The sequence below is a fragment of the Oncorhynchus masou genome, chromosome 12 (assembly GCF_036934945.1).
Source record: "Oncorhynchus masou masou isolate Uvic2021 chromosome 12, UVic_Omas_1.1, whole genome shotgun sequence".
NCBI classification, from domain to species: Eukaryota; Metazoa; Chordata; class Actinopteri; order Salmoniformes; family Salmonidae; genus Oncorhynchus; species Oncorhynchus masou.
Genome location: NC_088223.1, coordinates 84249368 through 84266226, shown reverse-complemented (window position 1 = coordinate 84266226; position 16859 = coordinate 84249368). Strand labels below are relative to the sequence as shown.

At 42.6% G+C, this 16859-nt stretch overlaps 1 protein-coding gene across 4 annotated transcripts in view; it reads right to left on the bottom strand.

Moving 5' to 3' along the window:
- Positions 1 to 854: 854 nt before the first annotated feature.
- jakmip2 (janus kinase and microtubule interacting protein 2) overlaps positions 855 to 16859 on the bottom strand; it is a 39722-nt gene continuing 23717 nt past the window's right edge. For 2 of the 4 annotated variants that reach the window (XM_064982267.1, XM_064982268.1), the window contains exons 8-22: positions 14324 to 14380; positions 14088 to 14210; positions 13734 to 13862; positions 12707 to 12790; positions 11214 to 11276; positions 10858 to 10956; positions 9474 to 9575; positions 9138 to 9191; positions 8942 to 9007; positions 8743 to 8811; positions 7985 to 8062; positions 7542 to 7745; positions 2951 to 3016; positions 2048 to 2124; positions 1447 to 1532 (exon numbers count right to left, since the gene is read on the bottom strand). In XM_064982267.1, the coding sequence (XP_064838339.1) occupies positions 2074 to 2124; positions 2951 to 3016; positions 7542 to 7745; positions 7985 to 8062; positions 8743 to 8811; positions 8942 to 9007; positions 9138 to 9191; positions 9474 to 9575; positions 10858 to 10956; positions 11214 to 11276; positions 12707 to 12790; positions 13734 to 13862; positions 14088 to 14210; positions 14324 to 14380 (1245 nt within the window). In that variant the 3' untranslated portion in view covers positions 1447 to 1532; positions 2048 to 2073. Of the gene's footprint in view, positions 1533 to 2047; positions 2125 to 2950; positions 3017 to 7541; positions 7746 to 7984; positions 8063 to 8742; positions 8812 to 8941; positions 9008 to 9137; positions 9192 to 9473; positions 9576 to 10857; positions 10957 to 11213; positions 11277 to 12706; positions 12791 to 13733; positions 13863 to 14087; positions 14211 to 14323; positions 14381 to 16859 lie in introns of all 4 variants that reach the window. The other 2 variants (XM_064982265.1, XM_064982266.1) reach the window with 1 other exon arrangement.

The following is a 16859-nucleotide window of genomic DNA, read 5'->3' as shown; positions in this document are numbered from 1 at the left end:
CAGAACAGTCACCATCAGAACAGTCAGTCAGTCCGTCACCATCAGATCAGACAGTCACCATCAGAACTGTCAGTCAGTCCCCATCAGAACAGTCACCATCAGAACAGTCAGTCAGTCACCATCAGAACAGTCACAATCAGAACAGTCAGTCAGTCACCATCAGAACAGTCACCATCAGAACAGTCAGTCAGTCACCATCAGAACAGTCAGTCAGTCACCATCAGAACAGTCAGTCAGTCACCATCAGAACAGTCAGTCAGTCACCATCAGAACAGTCACACCATCAGAACAGTCAGTCAGTCACCATCAGAACAGTCACCATCAGAACAGTCAGTCAGTCACCATCAGAACAGTCACCATCAGAACAGTCAGTCAGTCACCATCAGAACAGTCACCATCAGAACAGTCAGTCAGTCCCCATCAGAACAGTCCCCATCAGAACAGTCACCATCAGAACAGTCAGTCAGTCACCATCAGAACAGTCACCATCAGAACAGTCAGTCAGTCACCATCAGAACAGTCAGTCAGTCACCAACAGAACAGTCAGTCAGTCACCATCAGAAAAGTCAGTCCGTCACCATCAGATCAGACAGTCACCATCAGATCAGTCATTCAGTCACCATCAGATTAGTCAGTCAGTCACCACACTCACAGGCCCTGATCATGTCTCGTCACTCCAGTGAAGGGGTGCATTCACACATAAGAGCGTCCGATCAGGTTTATAAGAGAAAGAGAGGAGAGGGAGAGAGTTGGAAGGACTGTGGTCTGGTGAGGCCTGTTGATGTAGCCTACAGCAGTCTTTCCTGTCCTCTTCTGTGTGTAGTCGGGGGGTAGTCAAGGGTGGTGGTCTGGGGGTACTCTGGGGGTAGGCTAGGCTGGGGTACTCTGGAGGTAGGCTAGGGTAGTCGGGGGGTACTCTGGGGGTAGTCAAGGGGGGTGGTCTGGGGGTACTCTGGGGGTAGGCTGGGGTAGTCGGGGGTACTCTGGAGGTAGGCTAGGGTAGTCGGGGGGTACTCTGGGTGTAGTCGGGGGGTAGTCTGGGGGTAGCCGGTATGTAGCCAGGGTGTAGTCTTGGAGTAGATGGATGGTGTAGCGTTCCCCTGCATGGCAGAGATAAGATCTCCTAGACTTTGGTTTCCTTTGTCTTTAAAAGTGGGTTGATGTGTGTGTGTACATGCGTGTGTGTGTGTGTTTCCAGTATGTTTGTATCAGCGTGTACAGTGTATATGACTGTTTACACGTGTGTGTGTGTGTGTGTGTTTTCCGACTGAGGGTTCTGTTCCAGTTATCCCACTGAGTTGAGAGAAGTTCCACGGTCCAAGGATCAGTCCAGTCCAGTGCAGTGCAGCATACATAATGTATATCCCCAGAGTGAGGTCCCAAATCAAACAGGTGTGAATTCCCAGCCATGTCCAACACACAACAGTTCCATATCCACTCACTGTTACAATATGAGTCACAAAGTCAACTCTCTTCTCCCCAAAATGAAACCCACTGCAGTCACAAACACAATCTCCAGGTTTCCACGTTGTCTGCAAACAGAGAAGAACATAGAAGAGTATGAGATCAATCCAACAATGGTTGTGTGTACATTACAGCATTATCCATACGGAGGACTAAGAAGAAAGAGACAACGATAGAAGAGTATGAGATCAATCCAACAATGGTTGTGTGTACATTACAGCATTATCCATACGGAGGACTAAGAAGCGGCCGAGCAGCCGGCAGACCAAACAAAGCTTACATGCCAAGAACACAACGTCCCAGTCTGACAAAGGTTAGCACTAAATAATGCTCTTCTTCATAACTGTGAAGGAAAAATGGGTTGGCTTCAATGAAAAGGAAAAGTATTAGTTACATATAGCATGATTCCCTAAACAATGGAACTTCATGAATCACAACTGTGGAAAGACACGTTGGCTACACTACAAAGACGATCACAGGTCCTGATGGTCGCTAGGGAGATGAAGAACAACAGGGGAAACAGATGAGTCTAGAAAGGAAGATGAGAAAATTCTCTTGGGTTTATTGACCAGGCCAGACTCACCTCTGCTGCAGGAGATGTCACAGACATCAAGGCCAAAGGATAAAGGCAAGAGAAAAGAATAAGAACAGAAACAAAAACTACAGAGAGTGAGAGAGACAGCGAGAGAAAGAGAGAGAGAAAAAGTGAGAGTGAGAGAGAAAAAGTGAGAGAAAAAGAGAGGAGAGAGTCGGAAAAACAGAAGACATGTTAGTTACAAGCAGAAACAGAGGATGCTTAAGAAACACTGTTCTACTAGGTGGGGAACTATCAAAGTCAGTTAAGAACAAATTCTTATGCGAAATGACAGCCTGCCCCAGCCAAACCCTAACAACACTGGGCCAATTGTGCGCTGGTATGGGATTCCCAATCACAGCCGGATGTGATACCTGGAATCGAACCAGAGTCTGTAGTGACGCCTTTAGCACTGAGAGACCACTGCACTACTCGGGAGCCACTCAGGACTTTAACTCTAACAGGGCCGAGGTCCTGACTATATGCGCTGACCTGACCAAACCGCACATCCCCCTCTGTATCGTGCAACAATGGAATCAGAACTTCTGGCCACGCCTCATTATGTTTGGTTCATTAACTAGTCAGTGATGTGGGGTTCAGTGGGACAAAGGTCTGCCTGATGCTTGACTGTAAGATACTATGAGGAGAAGACAGACTGAATGTCAGTCAAGTGGAAAGCCTTAGGGATAACAACACATTATATTTAATATTTTAACAGGCCCCTTCAGGTCACAGAAGCATCACAGGGGCTGAGTTCCTATTTCCTATATAGTGCACTACTTTTAACTAGGGTCCATAGGACTAGATAGGAAATAGGATGGCATTTGGGACACAGTCATAGTCAGTTTATAGCCGACAGGGAGCAGAGAGAGAAACCAGTGTGATGGTAAATAACTCTGACGGCCATCTTACCTTCTCCTCCAGATCCTTAATCTGTCTCCTCTGGATGTCTGTCTTATCCTCCAGGTCTCGGATTCTCTGAAAACATTGTTGTTCCCTTAGTGACTATGTCCAATCTATTCAACAGTAACATTGCATGCAATAGCTGAATTAACTTTATGCCAAGCCAACACAAATATGCTCCATAAATCTATATTTTACATACACTTTAGAATCACTGCTGGAAAAATAAATAAACATTACAACAAACGTTAAGAAAACATATATGTATTGTACAGTCAGGTAAACATCAGTATTACAGTTTTGGTGTGTCAGTAAAAATTATTTAGATACATTTGGGGTTTCATTGGCCTGTGGCATGGTTTATTGAAACATTAAATGCTTTCTGTAAAACCATGGGTGAGCCAGGTATGCTGACAGCTCTGCCCTTGGAGTAGCCTGGTAAGGGGTTCAGCAGCTGCTTGTGTGTGAGAGGCTGCCACACGATGCTGCTACCCTCTGGAGTGGATCAGCCAGTGTAAACTGTAAATCAATGGAACATCGCCCTCTACAGTAGCATTTAGGAACTGCAGCAGCTGCATCATCTTTGTTCCACGTTACAGTAAATTACAATTCGGGTTGAACAATCTCTTGTTCATTCCAGAAAACATATGCTGTTCTGTTAAATGTTGTAACTGCTTAGAGTAACAATATAAAGTTGATGTCAGGTGTAAGTGTTGCATACTAAGTATTGAACTGATGTTAGTACTGAGGATCTGTGAAAGCTATCCTTCTGTTCTTTCTAGACATACTGTATTTTATTGATCTTTCTTTCATCAAAGTGGGTACACGTGTGAATTCCTCATGTTAAGTGAATGCCAGATGTTGACTCCAATGCAGGTGCATCAGGGTTCTACTGGTGTGACTGTCTGCCTTGTCCTTGATTTAACCACCATAGAATAGACATTAGAATACCTTGGTGTAACCACCATAGAATTAGACATTAGAATACCTTGGTGTAACCACCATAGAATTAGACACTAGAATACCCTGGTCTAACCACCATAGAATTAGACACTAGAATACCCTGGTCTAACCACCATAGAATTAGACATTAGAATACCTTGGTGTAACCACCATAGAATTAGACATTAGAATACCCTGGTGTAACCACCATAGAATTAGACACTAGAATACCTTGGTGTAACCACCATAGAATTAGACATTAGAATACCTTGGTGTAACCACCATAGAATTAGACACTAGAATACCCTGGTCTAACCACCATAGAATTAGACATTAGAATACCCTGGTCTAACCACCATAGAATTAGACACTAGAATACCCTGGTCTAACCACCATAGAATTAGACATTAGAATACCCTGGTCTAACCACCATAGAATTAGACACTAGAATACCCTGGTCTAACCACCATAGAATTAGACATTAGAATACCTTGGTGTAACCACCATAGAATTAGACATTAGAATACCTTGGTGTAACCACCATAGAATTAGACATTAGAATACCTTGGTGTAACCACCATAGAATTAGACATTAGAATACCTTGGTGTAACCACCATAGAATTAGACACTAGAATACCTTGGTGTAACCACCATAGAATTAGACATTAGAATACCTTGGTGTAACCACCATAGAATTAGACATTAGAATACCTTGGTGTAACCACCATAGAATTAGACACTTACCTTGGTGTAACCACCATAGAATTAGACATTAGAATACCTTGGTGTAACCACCATAGAATTAGACACTAGAATACCTTGGTGTAACCACCATAGAATTAGACACTAGAATATAACCACCATAGAATTAGACATTGTAATACCTTGGTGTAACCACCATAGAATTAGACACTAGAATACCTTGGTGTAACCACCATAGAATTAGACACTAGAATACCTTGGTGTAACCACCATAGAATTAGACACTAGAATACCTTGGTGTAACCACCATAGAATTAGACACTAGAATACCTTGAAGTAACCACCATAGAATTAGACACTAGAATACCTTGATGTAACCACCATAGAATTAGACACTAGAATAACTTGATGTAACCACCATAGAATTAGACACTAGAATAACTTGATGTAACCACCATAGAATTAGACACTAGAATACCTTGGTGTAACCACCATAGAATTAGACATTAGAATACCCTGGTCTAACCACCATAGAATTAGACACTAGAAATACCCTTGGGAATTAGACACTAACCTGGTGTAACCATAGAATTAGACACTAGAATACCTTGGTGTAACCACCATAGAATTAGACATTAGAATACCTTGATGTAACCACCATAGAATTAGACATTAGAATACCCTGGTGTAACCACCATAGAATTAGACATTAGAATACCTTGATGGAATTAGACACTAACCACCACCATAGAATTAGACACTAGAATACCTTGGTGTAACCACCATAGAATTAGACATTAGAATACCTTGGTGTAACCACCATAGAATTAGACATTAGAATACCTTGGTGTAACCACCATAGAATTAGACACTAGAATACCTTGGTGTAACCACCATAGAATTAGACACTAGAATACCTTGGTGTAACCACCATAGAATTAGACATTAGAATACCTTGGTGTAACCACCATAGAATTAGACATTAGAATACCTTGGTGTAACCACCATAGAATTAGACACTAGAATACCTTGGTGTAACCACCATAGAATTAGACACTAGAATACCTTGGTGTAACCACCATAGAATTAGACATTAGAATACCTTGGTGTAACCACCATAGAATTAGACACTAGAATACCTTGGTGTAACCACCATAGAATTAGACATTAGAATACCCTGGTGTAACCACCATAGAATTAGACACTAGAATACCTTGGTGTTAGTCTAACACCATAGAATACCTAGAATACCCTGGTGTAACCACCATAGAATTAGACACTAGAATACCTTGGTGTAACCACCATAGAATTGATGTAACCACCATAGAATTAGACACTAGAATACCTTGGTGTAACCACCATAGAATTAGACATTAGAATACCTTGATGTAACCACCATAGAATTAGACACTAGAATACCTTGGTGTAACCACCATGAATTAGACATTAGAATACCCTGGTCTAACCACCATAGAATTAGACACTAGAATACCTTGGTGTAACCACCATAGAATTAGACCTAGAATACCTTGGTGTAACCACCATAGAATTAGACATTAGAATACCTTGATGTAACCACCATAGAATTAGACACTAGAATACCTAACCACCATAGAATTAGACACTAGAATACCTTGGTGTAACCACCATAGAATTAGACATTAGAATACCTTGGTGTAACCACCATAGAATTAGACATTAGAATACCTTGGTGTAACCACCATAGAATTAGACATTAGAATACCTTGGTGTAACCACCATAGAATTAGACATTAGAATACCTTGGTGTAACCACCATAGAATTAGACACTAGAATACCTTGAGTAACCACCATAGAATTAGACACTAGAATACCTTGGTGTAACCACCATAGAATTAGACACTAGAATACCTTGGTGTAACCACCATAGAATTAGACATTAGAATACCCTGGTCTAACCACCATAGAATTAGACACTAGAATACCTTGGTGTAACCACCATAGAATTAGACACTAGAATACCTTGGTGTAACCACCATAGAATTAGACACACCATAGAATTAGACATTAGAATACCTTGATGTAACCACCATAGAATTAGACATTAGAATACCTTGGTGTAACCACCATAGAATTAGACATTAGAATACCTTGGTGTAACCACCATAGAATTAGACACTAGAATACCTTGGTGTAACCACCATAGAATTAGACATTAGAATACCCTGGTCTAACCACCATAGAATTAGACACTAGAATACCTTGGTGTAACCACCATAGAATTACATTAGAATACCCTGGTCTAACCACCATAGAATTTAGAATACCCTGGTGTAACCCATAGAATTAGACACTAACCACCATAGAATTAGACATTAGAATACCTTGGTGTAACCACCATAGAATTAGACACTAGAATACCTTGGTGTAACCACCATAGAATTAGACACTAGAATACCTTGGTGTAACCACCATAGAATTAGACATTAGAATACCTTGATGTAACCACCATAGAATTAGACATTAGAATACCCTGGTGTAACCACCATAGAATTAGACACTAGAATACCTTGGTGTAACCACCATAGAATTAGACATTAGAATACCTTGGTGTAACCACCATAGAATTAGACATTAGAATACCCTGGTCTAACCAACAGGTATAGACCCTGGGTTGTCTGTGTGACTAAGATATGTGTCCACTAGCACAAAGCTTCAGGTCTAAAGTCTCAGACAAGGCGACTCATAGAGAAAACATAGTTTCAGCTGCAATTCCAACAGACAGTCCTCATCTGTTGAGTCATGTCTCATGTTGAGTCATCAAAGGGAGTGTACTTATAATACATTTGAATGGATAATGGGTTTTGATTTCCACTGGGGCCACCCATGAAAATGTACATGTATGAATACACTGTAAGTGACTTTGGACAAAAGCCTCAGCTGAATGGAATATATTGTGTGGCTGTATATTGTACCTGATGGGCCTGGTGGAGCAGCTCCATCCTCTCAGCCAGAACCTGACAGTCGAACTCTCTGCTCTTCCTCAGCATCTGTCTGCGTAGCTTCTCCACAGACGTACGTAGCTCGTCCTTCTGCATGTCACTCAGAGGCTCACCGTACCCGATCACCTTGTCCTGCTGCAGCGCGTTGTAGAGAGTAGCCTCCAGCTCCTGGATTTGCTGTGGGTGGAAGTTGAGGGGGTAGTTAGCCAAAGTGACAATAATATAATGTATGTAGACAGCCATCATCTACAAGTCGGTACTGGCTAGGGGAGAGGTGTATGCATTGCACACAACAATCGATGTTACACTTACAGTATGTTCAAAGTTCACTTGAAATGGAACACGTTTGTGGCCAATGAAAAAGCAATTGTGTATTTAAAGGCAGGAGGTTGAATGAGGGGGAATGCAACAGTTACCGTGTAGGCCTGATCCAGGGCTGACTTCCTGTAGTCCAGCTCCTCCTCCAGATAGCCTTTCTGCTTACAGAACATCTCCTGTGGGGGACAGTGCTCTCGGGTCAGTGTTTTGATCTCAATACTGTGACTGAAGAAGTCAGTACCATCCTCAACAGTTCCTAACATCACATCAACAGGTAGTGATACAGGTAGTGTTGTCTTTACACCTTATAGTCATTTGAGCATCTCTTCCACACAAACATGATATATTACACAACATGTGCCAGGCTTGTAATACTGTAGGCAATATTCAGAGACACACTCGTCTGCTTCTGCGCGATAACAACATACAACAAACGTCCTGCTTATGTCACAGTTACAAACCTGGAATAGTGGAAACAGCCTCAGCGATATTGACAAGACTAGGAGGAAACCAGGAACACGGGAGAGTAAATATCTTGTGCACATACACTCTTCATTTACGTCATTGAGCAGAGGCTCTTATCCAGAGCGACATACAGAAGCAATTGGTGTCAAGTGCCTTGCCCAAGGGCACATCGGCAGATTTTTCACCTAGTTGGCTCGGGGATTCAAACCAGCGACCTTTCAGTTAGTTACTGGCCCAACTCTCTTAATCACTAGGCTACCTGCCGCCCATAAACCATATAAGCTGCAATATGACATTTTAATTCCATGAAACGCAGTAAAAACTACTCAAGTCAAGCCGAGCTAGCGTGATGTGACAGTGAGTGAGGGATGTGAATGGAGAAGGAACTCACCATCTCGAGCTCCAGGTCAATCATCTTCTGGTGCAGCGCTGCCTCTGTTCCCTCAATCTGTTGTATCCACTAGGGGGAGACAAAGACAGCACAATGCACAACAATGACTTTGATAAGTAACAATACTATATGAATGGCTATGACATTGCTTACAAGTAACTTTGAACTAAGCAACAATATTTGTTTTGTATTGGCATACCTTTTCAGCAAGAGAGAGGACAGTGCTAGCTTGAATAATGGCCACTTGCTCCTCATTTCGCAAGTTCTGAATAAATAAAATAAAAATAAGGTAAAACAATCTTGATTTTTAATAATTTGGCAAAGAAGGAGTGATTGGATAACATTGGCAAAACATCAGTAACAACATATTATAGAGCCCATTCCAACAGACTTACCCCATTATCACCCAGAATGTCTAGGAGCTTGATCAGGTCAGGTACACAGACATCCTGGGAAAGGATTGAAATAAACAATCAGCATCCTATTTCGCCTGACATTGTTTAGCAGGAAGACAAAATATCACAAGTTGTAAAAAAAAAAGAACCGACTTTGCTGAAAAAATACTTTGCTGAGGAAAAATGTGCTTGATACGATTGTGATGTGTTGTTGTCTCACCAAGCTATTTTAAGATGAAGGCACTAACTGTAAGTAGCTCTGGATAAGAGCGTCTGCTAAATGACTAAAATGTCAAATGTTACAACGCAATCAGATATTATTGAGATGGGTTATACCTTCACTCCTTCCTTCATACAGTAGATCTGTAGGGCGCTGACACCCTCGGAGAACGGATGCATGCGGAGATGATTAAACGGAGGGGACTTTCGCTCACGCTCCTACAGGAGGAAAATTACATTTATTTAATCAGTTAAAAGCATTGGTTAAAAGGATGGAACCGACGAGGTGAAACATTTGTTGATGTGCCCTTGAGCAAGGCACTTAACCCTAATTTGCTCCAGGGGCGCCGTACTACTATGGCTGACCCTGTGAAACAACACATTTCCCTTCATATATCTGTTGTATGTGACAATAAAACATATATACGGTACCAGTTAAAAGTTTGGACACCCCTACTCATTAAAATGTTTTTTCTTTATTTTGAAAAGAAGCAAACAAATGCTCAGCATATGTGGGAACTCCTTCAAGACTGTTGGAAAAGCATTCCTCATGAAGCTGTTATACAGAATGCCAAGAGTGTGCAAAACTGTCATCAAGGGTGGCTACTTTGAAGAATCTCAAAAATAACATGATTTGAGTTGGTTAATATTTTTTTGGGTTACTACATAATTCCATATGTGTTATTTCATAGTTTTGATGTCTTCACTATTATTTTACAATGTAGACAATAGCAAAAATAAAGAAAAATCCTGGAATGAGTAGGTGTGTCCAAACTTTTGACTGGTACTGTATATATATTTTTATGATTGGACAAAGAAGACTGTGGAGGGATTCAGTGCAGGGATATTTTCTGTTGTTCTATTCTTTATCCAGTAGATGGAAGCACCATCCTTTTGGAGACTTATTGCAGTATCTGCACTGCAGCACAGAATGCACAAAGCCCTGTGTTCTGAGCCTGTCTCAGCCTGGCCATGAAAAAAAACTGCAATTGATTAGCATGTTGGCAGAAGCAGCAAGCAGTGCTGGGCTGGGCTGTAGGTCTTGGGGCAGGAATTATCATGCTCCGCACGGCCAGGGCCTAGATGTGCTCGGAACAGAGAAAATAGCCTGCCAAGTGTTTGTGTTCGTGTGTGTGTGTGTGTGTGTGTGTGTGTGTGTGTGTGTGTGTGTGTGTGTGTGTGTGTGTGTGTGTGTGTGTGTGTGTGTGTGTGTGTGTGTGTGTGTGTGTGTGTGTGTGTGTGTTGGGGCTGAGAAACACTGAGCTGAGAGACTGTAACACTGAATACAAAGGTTCCCCAAACAAGCCTGAAGTAAAGTGTTTAATGTGTCCCTCTCTGTTCTTGTCAATTTAGTAAAACATCTATTGATGGGAATATTACAAACCCATTTTATATATTTATCTAGTCCACCACTGATCTTAGACAATTTTATTTAAGTAAACAGCTGTGATTCCATTTAAATGTACAGTATGCTTCATTAACCTGTCATAACCAGGCCCACCTCTAGTTCCAGTATTCTGAATTCCAAGAGCTCATTCTGGTCCTTGGAGTCTTGCAGCTCCTGTTGCTGTCGACCACATTTTGCATCTAACTTCTCCACCTGCAGAAGACCAGATGTATAGCATGAAGGTCAGAGCCTGCCAGTTGCATGGACTTCCATACCTCTGCAATATCAAGTGGTGCATAGTGAATGTTCAGATCCAAAATGGCTACCATGCATCACCCTTCTCAGAAGTGGACATTAGTGGAGGGCGAGGTGAGTTGACTTTACTGCAGAAAGTAAAGTGCTTCCGTGTGATGATGAATGGTGTAAATGCAATACTTTTATAACATCAATGATATCATAGAAGGACAGACCTTTTCCAGCAGCTCCTGATTCCTCCTGAAGAACAGCTGTTTCTCCTCTACCCACTTGGAGTCCTGCCAGAAGAGAACCCAGTTTCAATGAGGGAAACATTGTCTTCTGTTACTCATAACCATGGAATTAGAGTGAGTGTACCAATAGTTTACCAGTCTATTTCTCTGGTTACAACGTACTGATGAGGCTTGTCTTATGAAATATCTAACATCTATATATAATAACAATATATTATAACATTATATAATGTATATATGCTCCCGTAGATCGATATCATACACTGAGTGTACAAAACATTAGGAACATCTTCCTAATATTAAGTTGCACCCCCACCCTTTCGCCCTCAGAACAGCCTCAACTACTCTTGGCATGGACTATACAAAGTGTCAAAAGCGTTCCACAGGAATGCTGGTTCATGTTGAGTCTAATGCCTCCCACAGTTGTGTCAAGTTGGCTGAATGCCCTTTGGGTGGTGGACCATCCTTGGTACACACAGGAAACTGTGTGTACCAATGATGCAGCGTTGCAGTTCTTGACACGACTGGGACATTGTGTATAGCCTTTCTCTATGTCGTAGGACCCATCCCAAATGGCAGCCATTTCCTTTTATAGTGTTCTACACTGACCAAACAGAGCCCTGGACTCTGTTCAAGAGTAGTACACAATATAGGAAACAAGGGTTCCATTTGGGAAGCAGCTCATGTCTTAGTGTTGGTCTGTATTGGGGGTAATGTCATTGGTCTGTATTGGGAGTAATGTCATTGGTCTGTATTGGGGGTAATGTCATTGGTCTGTATTGGGAGTAATGTCATTGGTCTGTATTGGGGGTAATGTCATTGGTCTGTATTGGGAGTAATGTCATTGGTCTGTATTGGGGGTAATGTCATTGGTCTGTATTGGGTGTAATGTCATTGGTCTGTATTGGGGGTAATGTCATTGGTCTGTATTGGGGGTAATGTCATTGGTCATTGGTCTGTATTGGGGGTAATGTCATTGGTCTGTATTGGGGGTAAATTGTCTGTATTGGGGGTAATGTCATTGGTCTGTATTGGGGGTAATGTCATTGGTCTGTATTGGGGGTAATGTCATTGGTCTGTATTGGGGGTAATGTCATTGGTCTGTATTGGGGGTAATGTCATTGGTCTGTATTGGGGGTAATGTCATTGGTCTGTATTGGGGGTAATGTCATTGGTCTGTATTGGGGGTAATGTCGTTGGTCTGTATTGGGAGTAATGTCATTGGTCTGTATTGGGGTAATGTCATTGGTCTGTATTGGGGGTAATGTCATTGGTCTGTATTGGGGGTAATGTCATTGGTCTGTATTGGGGGTAATGTCATTGGTCTGTATTGGGGGTAATGTCATTGGTCTGTATTGGGGGTAATGTCATTGGTCTGTATTTGGAGTAATGTCATTGGTCTGTATTGGGGGTAATGTCATTGGTCTGTATTGGGGGTAATGTCATTGGTCTGTATTGGGGGTAATGTCATTTACCTGTCCTTTGTGGGCGAGCTCCTTCTCCAGGTCTTCTATCTTGGCCTTGTACCTGAGAATGTCTGCATGTAGCTGCTCCTGAGCCTGGGACACACAACATTATTCACATTAACATCATCCACTGGATACAGCTGAATGTGACTGGTTGGTGTTGTTTTAGAACTCATGAGCAGTGCTGTAGTTGTGCTGGGGTATATGTTCTTAATATTTTGTAGAATCTAGAATGCATATGCAGTCTTATCAGCATTTGACTGAATACAGAAACCAATCTGGCATGACCCCATCCCTATTGTCGGAGAGGATGGCCAAATACAATCTTATGTGGGTGATATTTTACTGAGCATTAAAGCCACTGTTCACCCCAGCTCATTTTTAATTGTCTTTGTTTTGTTGATGAAACGGAGGAGAGGAGCATCCAGCATCGTGGTAAAATAATCATCTGCAGTAGATAGTCTGCTGTTCTGGCGCTCGAGGGGAAAACGGTGTTCGCTGTTTGAAGTACCTACTTTGTTGTTGTAATATCACAACCGGACGAGGCAGTTTCACCAAGACCACATTCCAGCTTTAATGGCACTGATATTTAACTGAATATTAATGGCAGTGATATTTATGTAAAAAAAATATATTTAATTTAATTTAGCCTTTATTTAACTAGGCAAGTTAGTTAAAAACAAATTCTTATTTACAATGACAGCCTACACAGGTAACATTAATGGCAGTGATATTTAAGTTAACATTAATGGCAGTGATATTTAAGGTAACATTAATGGCAGTGACATTTAAGGTAACATTAATGGCAGTGACATTTAAGGTAACATTAATGGCAGTGATATTTAAGGTAACATTAATGGCAGTGATATTTAAGGTAACATTAATGGCAGTGACATTTAAGGTAACATTAATGGCAGTGACATTTAAGGTAACATTAATGGCAGTGACATTTAAGTTAACGTTAATGGCAGTGACATTTAAGTTAACGTTAATGGCAGTGACATTTAAGGTAACATTAATGGCAGTGGCACTGTACCTTAGCTTCTATCTCAGCGTCCAGAAGGCCCCCTTGATGTTCCTGCAGCAGGGCGTATGCCCTCTGTAAGGCCTGGTACTCTCTGGTCAGCTGCCTGAAGCGCAGCTCCGACTCCTCATTGACCAGTCCCTGTGACCAAGAACAGAGCCCAGGGTTAGAGAGAAGACATTGGGAGGAAAGCCAGGAAGTGTCACACCTGCTCCCATAGAGAGATTAGAAACACATTGGTTCAGGGAAAGTAGATGCTGATGTGCTGCTGGTGCTTGTGCAAAGGTTATTGATCACTTATCATAAATAAAGTTTCTTCCCCACCCAGGGACTGTGTCGATTGCCTGTAACGTGAACAGGTCTCACCTCATCCAGGTCTTCATCAGGAGTGGCTGGAGTGCGGTCCATGCGAAACGAAGCCACGGAGGACGTCTCCGAGTCCATGGATTCCTCATCGTATCCAAAGAAGGTGTCCACTACAATGTGTCTCTGTGTAGAGAGAGATCACAGGATTGTGGGGAAATATATATTTCCCAAGGCAGATGAATGTATTATTGTACTGATGTTTTTTATTGTGTTGTCATGGGAAGAAAAAACTCTACCTTTATTGGTCTGTTGCTTCGTTTATGCCTCTTCTTCCGCAATAGTTTTTCCCTATCCTGAAACATATCAAGAATGTCAGAACAGTTAGAGCTATCCGGGAATCCTTGGGACCTCCCTACCATAAACCCTAGCCTTAACCCCTACCCTAAACCGAACTCTAACTATTACCCTTACCTAACCTTAACCCTAACCTTAACCCTTAACCCTTTCTAAATGTAAACTTCAATGGGGTCATGTCAGAGTGTCCCAAGGACACCATTTAGACTTTTCAATTTAAGAACTACCAACAAATAAACATACAACTTCAGCAACCATGGATACATTTCCTGAGATCAGCCAATTGTACCTGTCAAAGAGCAACAGAGTCAGATACTGTGTGTCCACCAGTTCTCCAGATACTGTGTTTCCACCAGTTCTCCAGATACTGTGTGTCAACCAGTTCTCCAGATACTGTGTTTCCACCAGTTCTCCAGATACTGTGTGTCAACCAGTTCTCCAGATAATGTGTGTTAACCAGTTCTCCAGTTACTGTGTGTCCACCAGTTCTCCAGATACTGTGTGTCCACCAGTTCTCCAGACACTGTGTGTCCACCAGTTCTCCAGATACTGTGTTTCCACCAGTTCTCCAGATACTGTGTGTCCACCAGTTCTCCAGATACTGTGTGTCCACCAGTTCTCCAGATACTGTGTGTCCACCAGTTCTCCAGATACTGTGTGTCCACCAGTTCTCCAGATACTGTGTGTCCACCAGTTCTCCAGATACTGTGTGTCCACCAGTTCTCCAGATACTGTGTGTCCACCAGTTCTCCAGATACTGTGTGTCCACCAGTTCTCCAGATACTGTGTGTCAACCAGTTCTCCAGATACTGTGTGTCCACCAGTTCTCCAGATACTTTGTCCACCAGTTCTCCAGATAATGTGTGTCCACCAGTTCTCCAGAATGTGTGTCCACCAGTTCTCCAGATGTCCACCAGTTCTACTGTGTGTCCACCAGTTCTCCAGTGTGTCCACCAGTTCTCCAGATACTGTGTCCACCAGTTCTCCAGATACTGTGTGTCCACCAGTTCTCCAGATACTGTGTGTCAACCAGTTCTCCAGATACTGTGTGTCCACCAGTTCTCCAGATACTGTGTGTCCACCAGTTCTCCAGATAATGTGTGTCCACCAGTTCTCCAGATAATGTGTGTCCACCAGTTCTCCAGATACTGTGTGTCCACCAGTTCTCCAGATACTGTGTGTCCACCAGTTCTCCAGATACTGTGTGTCCACCAGTTCTCCAGATACTGTGTGTCCACCAGTTCTCCAGATACTGTGTCCACCAGTTCTCCAGATACTGTGTGTCCACCAGTTGTGTCCACCAGTTCTCCAGATACTGTGTGTCCACCAGTTCTCCAGATACTGTGTCCAACAGTTCTCCAGATACTGTGTGTCCACCAGTTCTCCAGATACTGTATGTCCACCAGTTCTCCAGACACTGTGTCCACCAGTTCTCCAGATACTGTGTGTCCACCAGTTCTCCAGATAATGTGTGTCCACCAGTTCTCCAGATACTGTGTGTCCACCAGTTCTCCAGATACTGTGTCCACCAGTTCTCCAGATACTGTGTGTCCACCAGTTCTCCAGATACTGTGTGTCCACCAGTTCTCCAGATAATGTGTGTCCACCAGTTCTCCAGATACTGTGTGTCCACCAGTTCAGTTCTCCCATGTGTCCACCAGTTCTCCAGATACTGTGTGTCCACCAGTTCTCCAGATACTGTGTGTGTGTCCACCAGTTCTCCAGATACTGTGTCCACCAGTTCTCCAGATACTGTGTGTCCACCAGTTCTCCAGATACTCCAGTGTGTCCACCAGTTATCCAGATACTGTGTCCACCAGTTCTCCAGATACTGTGTGTCCACCAGTTCTCCAGATAATGTGTGTCAACCAGTTCTTCAGATCATATGTGTCCACCAGTTCTCCAGATACTGTGTGTCCACCAGTTCTCCAGATACTGTGTGTCCACCAGTTCTCCAGATAATGTGTGTCAACCAGTTCTCCAGATAATGTGTGTCAACCAGTTCTCCAGATACTGTGTGTCCACCAGTTCTCCAGATACTGTGTCCACCAGTTCTCCAGATACTGTGTGTCCACCAGTTCTCCAGATACTGTGTCTACCAGTTCTCCAGATACTGTGTCCAACAGTTCTCCTGATACTGTGTCCAACAGTTCTCCAGATACTGTGTGTCCACCAGTTCTCCAGATACTGTATGTCCACCAGTTCTCCAGACACTGTGTCCACCAGTTCTCCAGATACTGTGTGTCCACCAGTTCTCCAGATAATGTGTGTCCACCAGTTCTCCAGATACTGTGTGTCCACCAGTTCTCCAGATACTGTGTCCACCAGTTTTCCAGTTTGTCCAGATACTGTGTGTCCACCAGTTCTCCAGATAATGTGTGTCCACCAGTTCTCCAGATATATGTGTGTCCACCAGTTCTCCAGATATGTGTGTCCACCAGTTCTCCAGATACTGTGTGTCCACCAGTTCTCCAGATA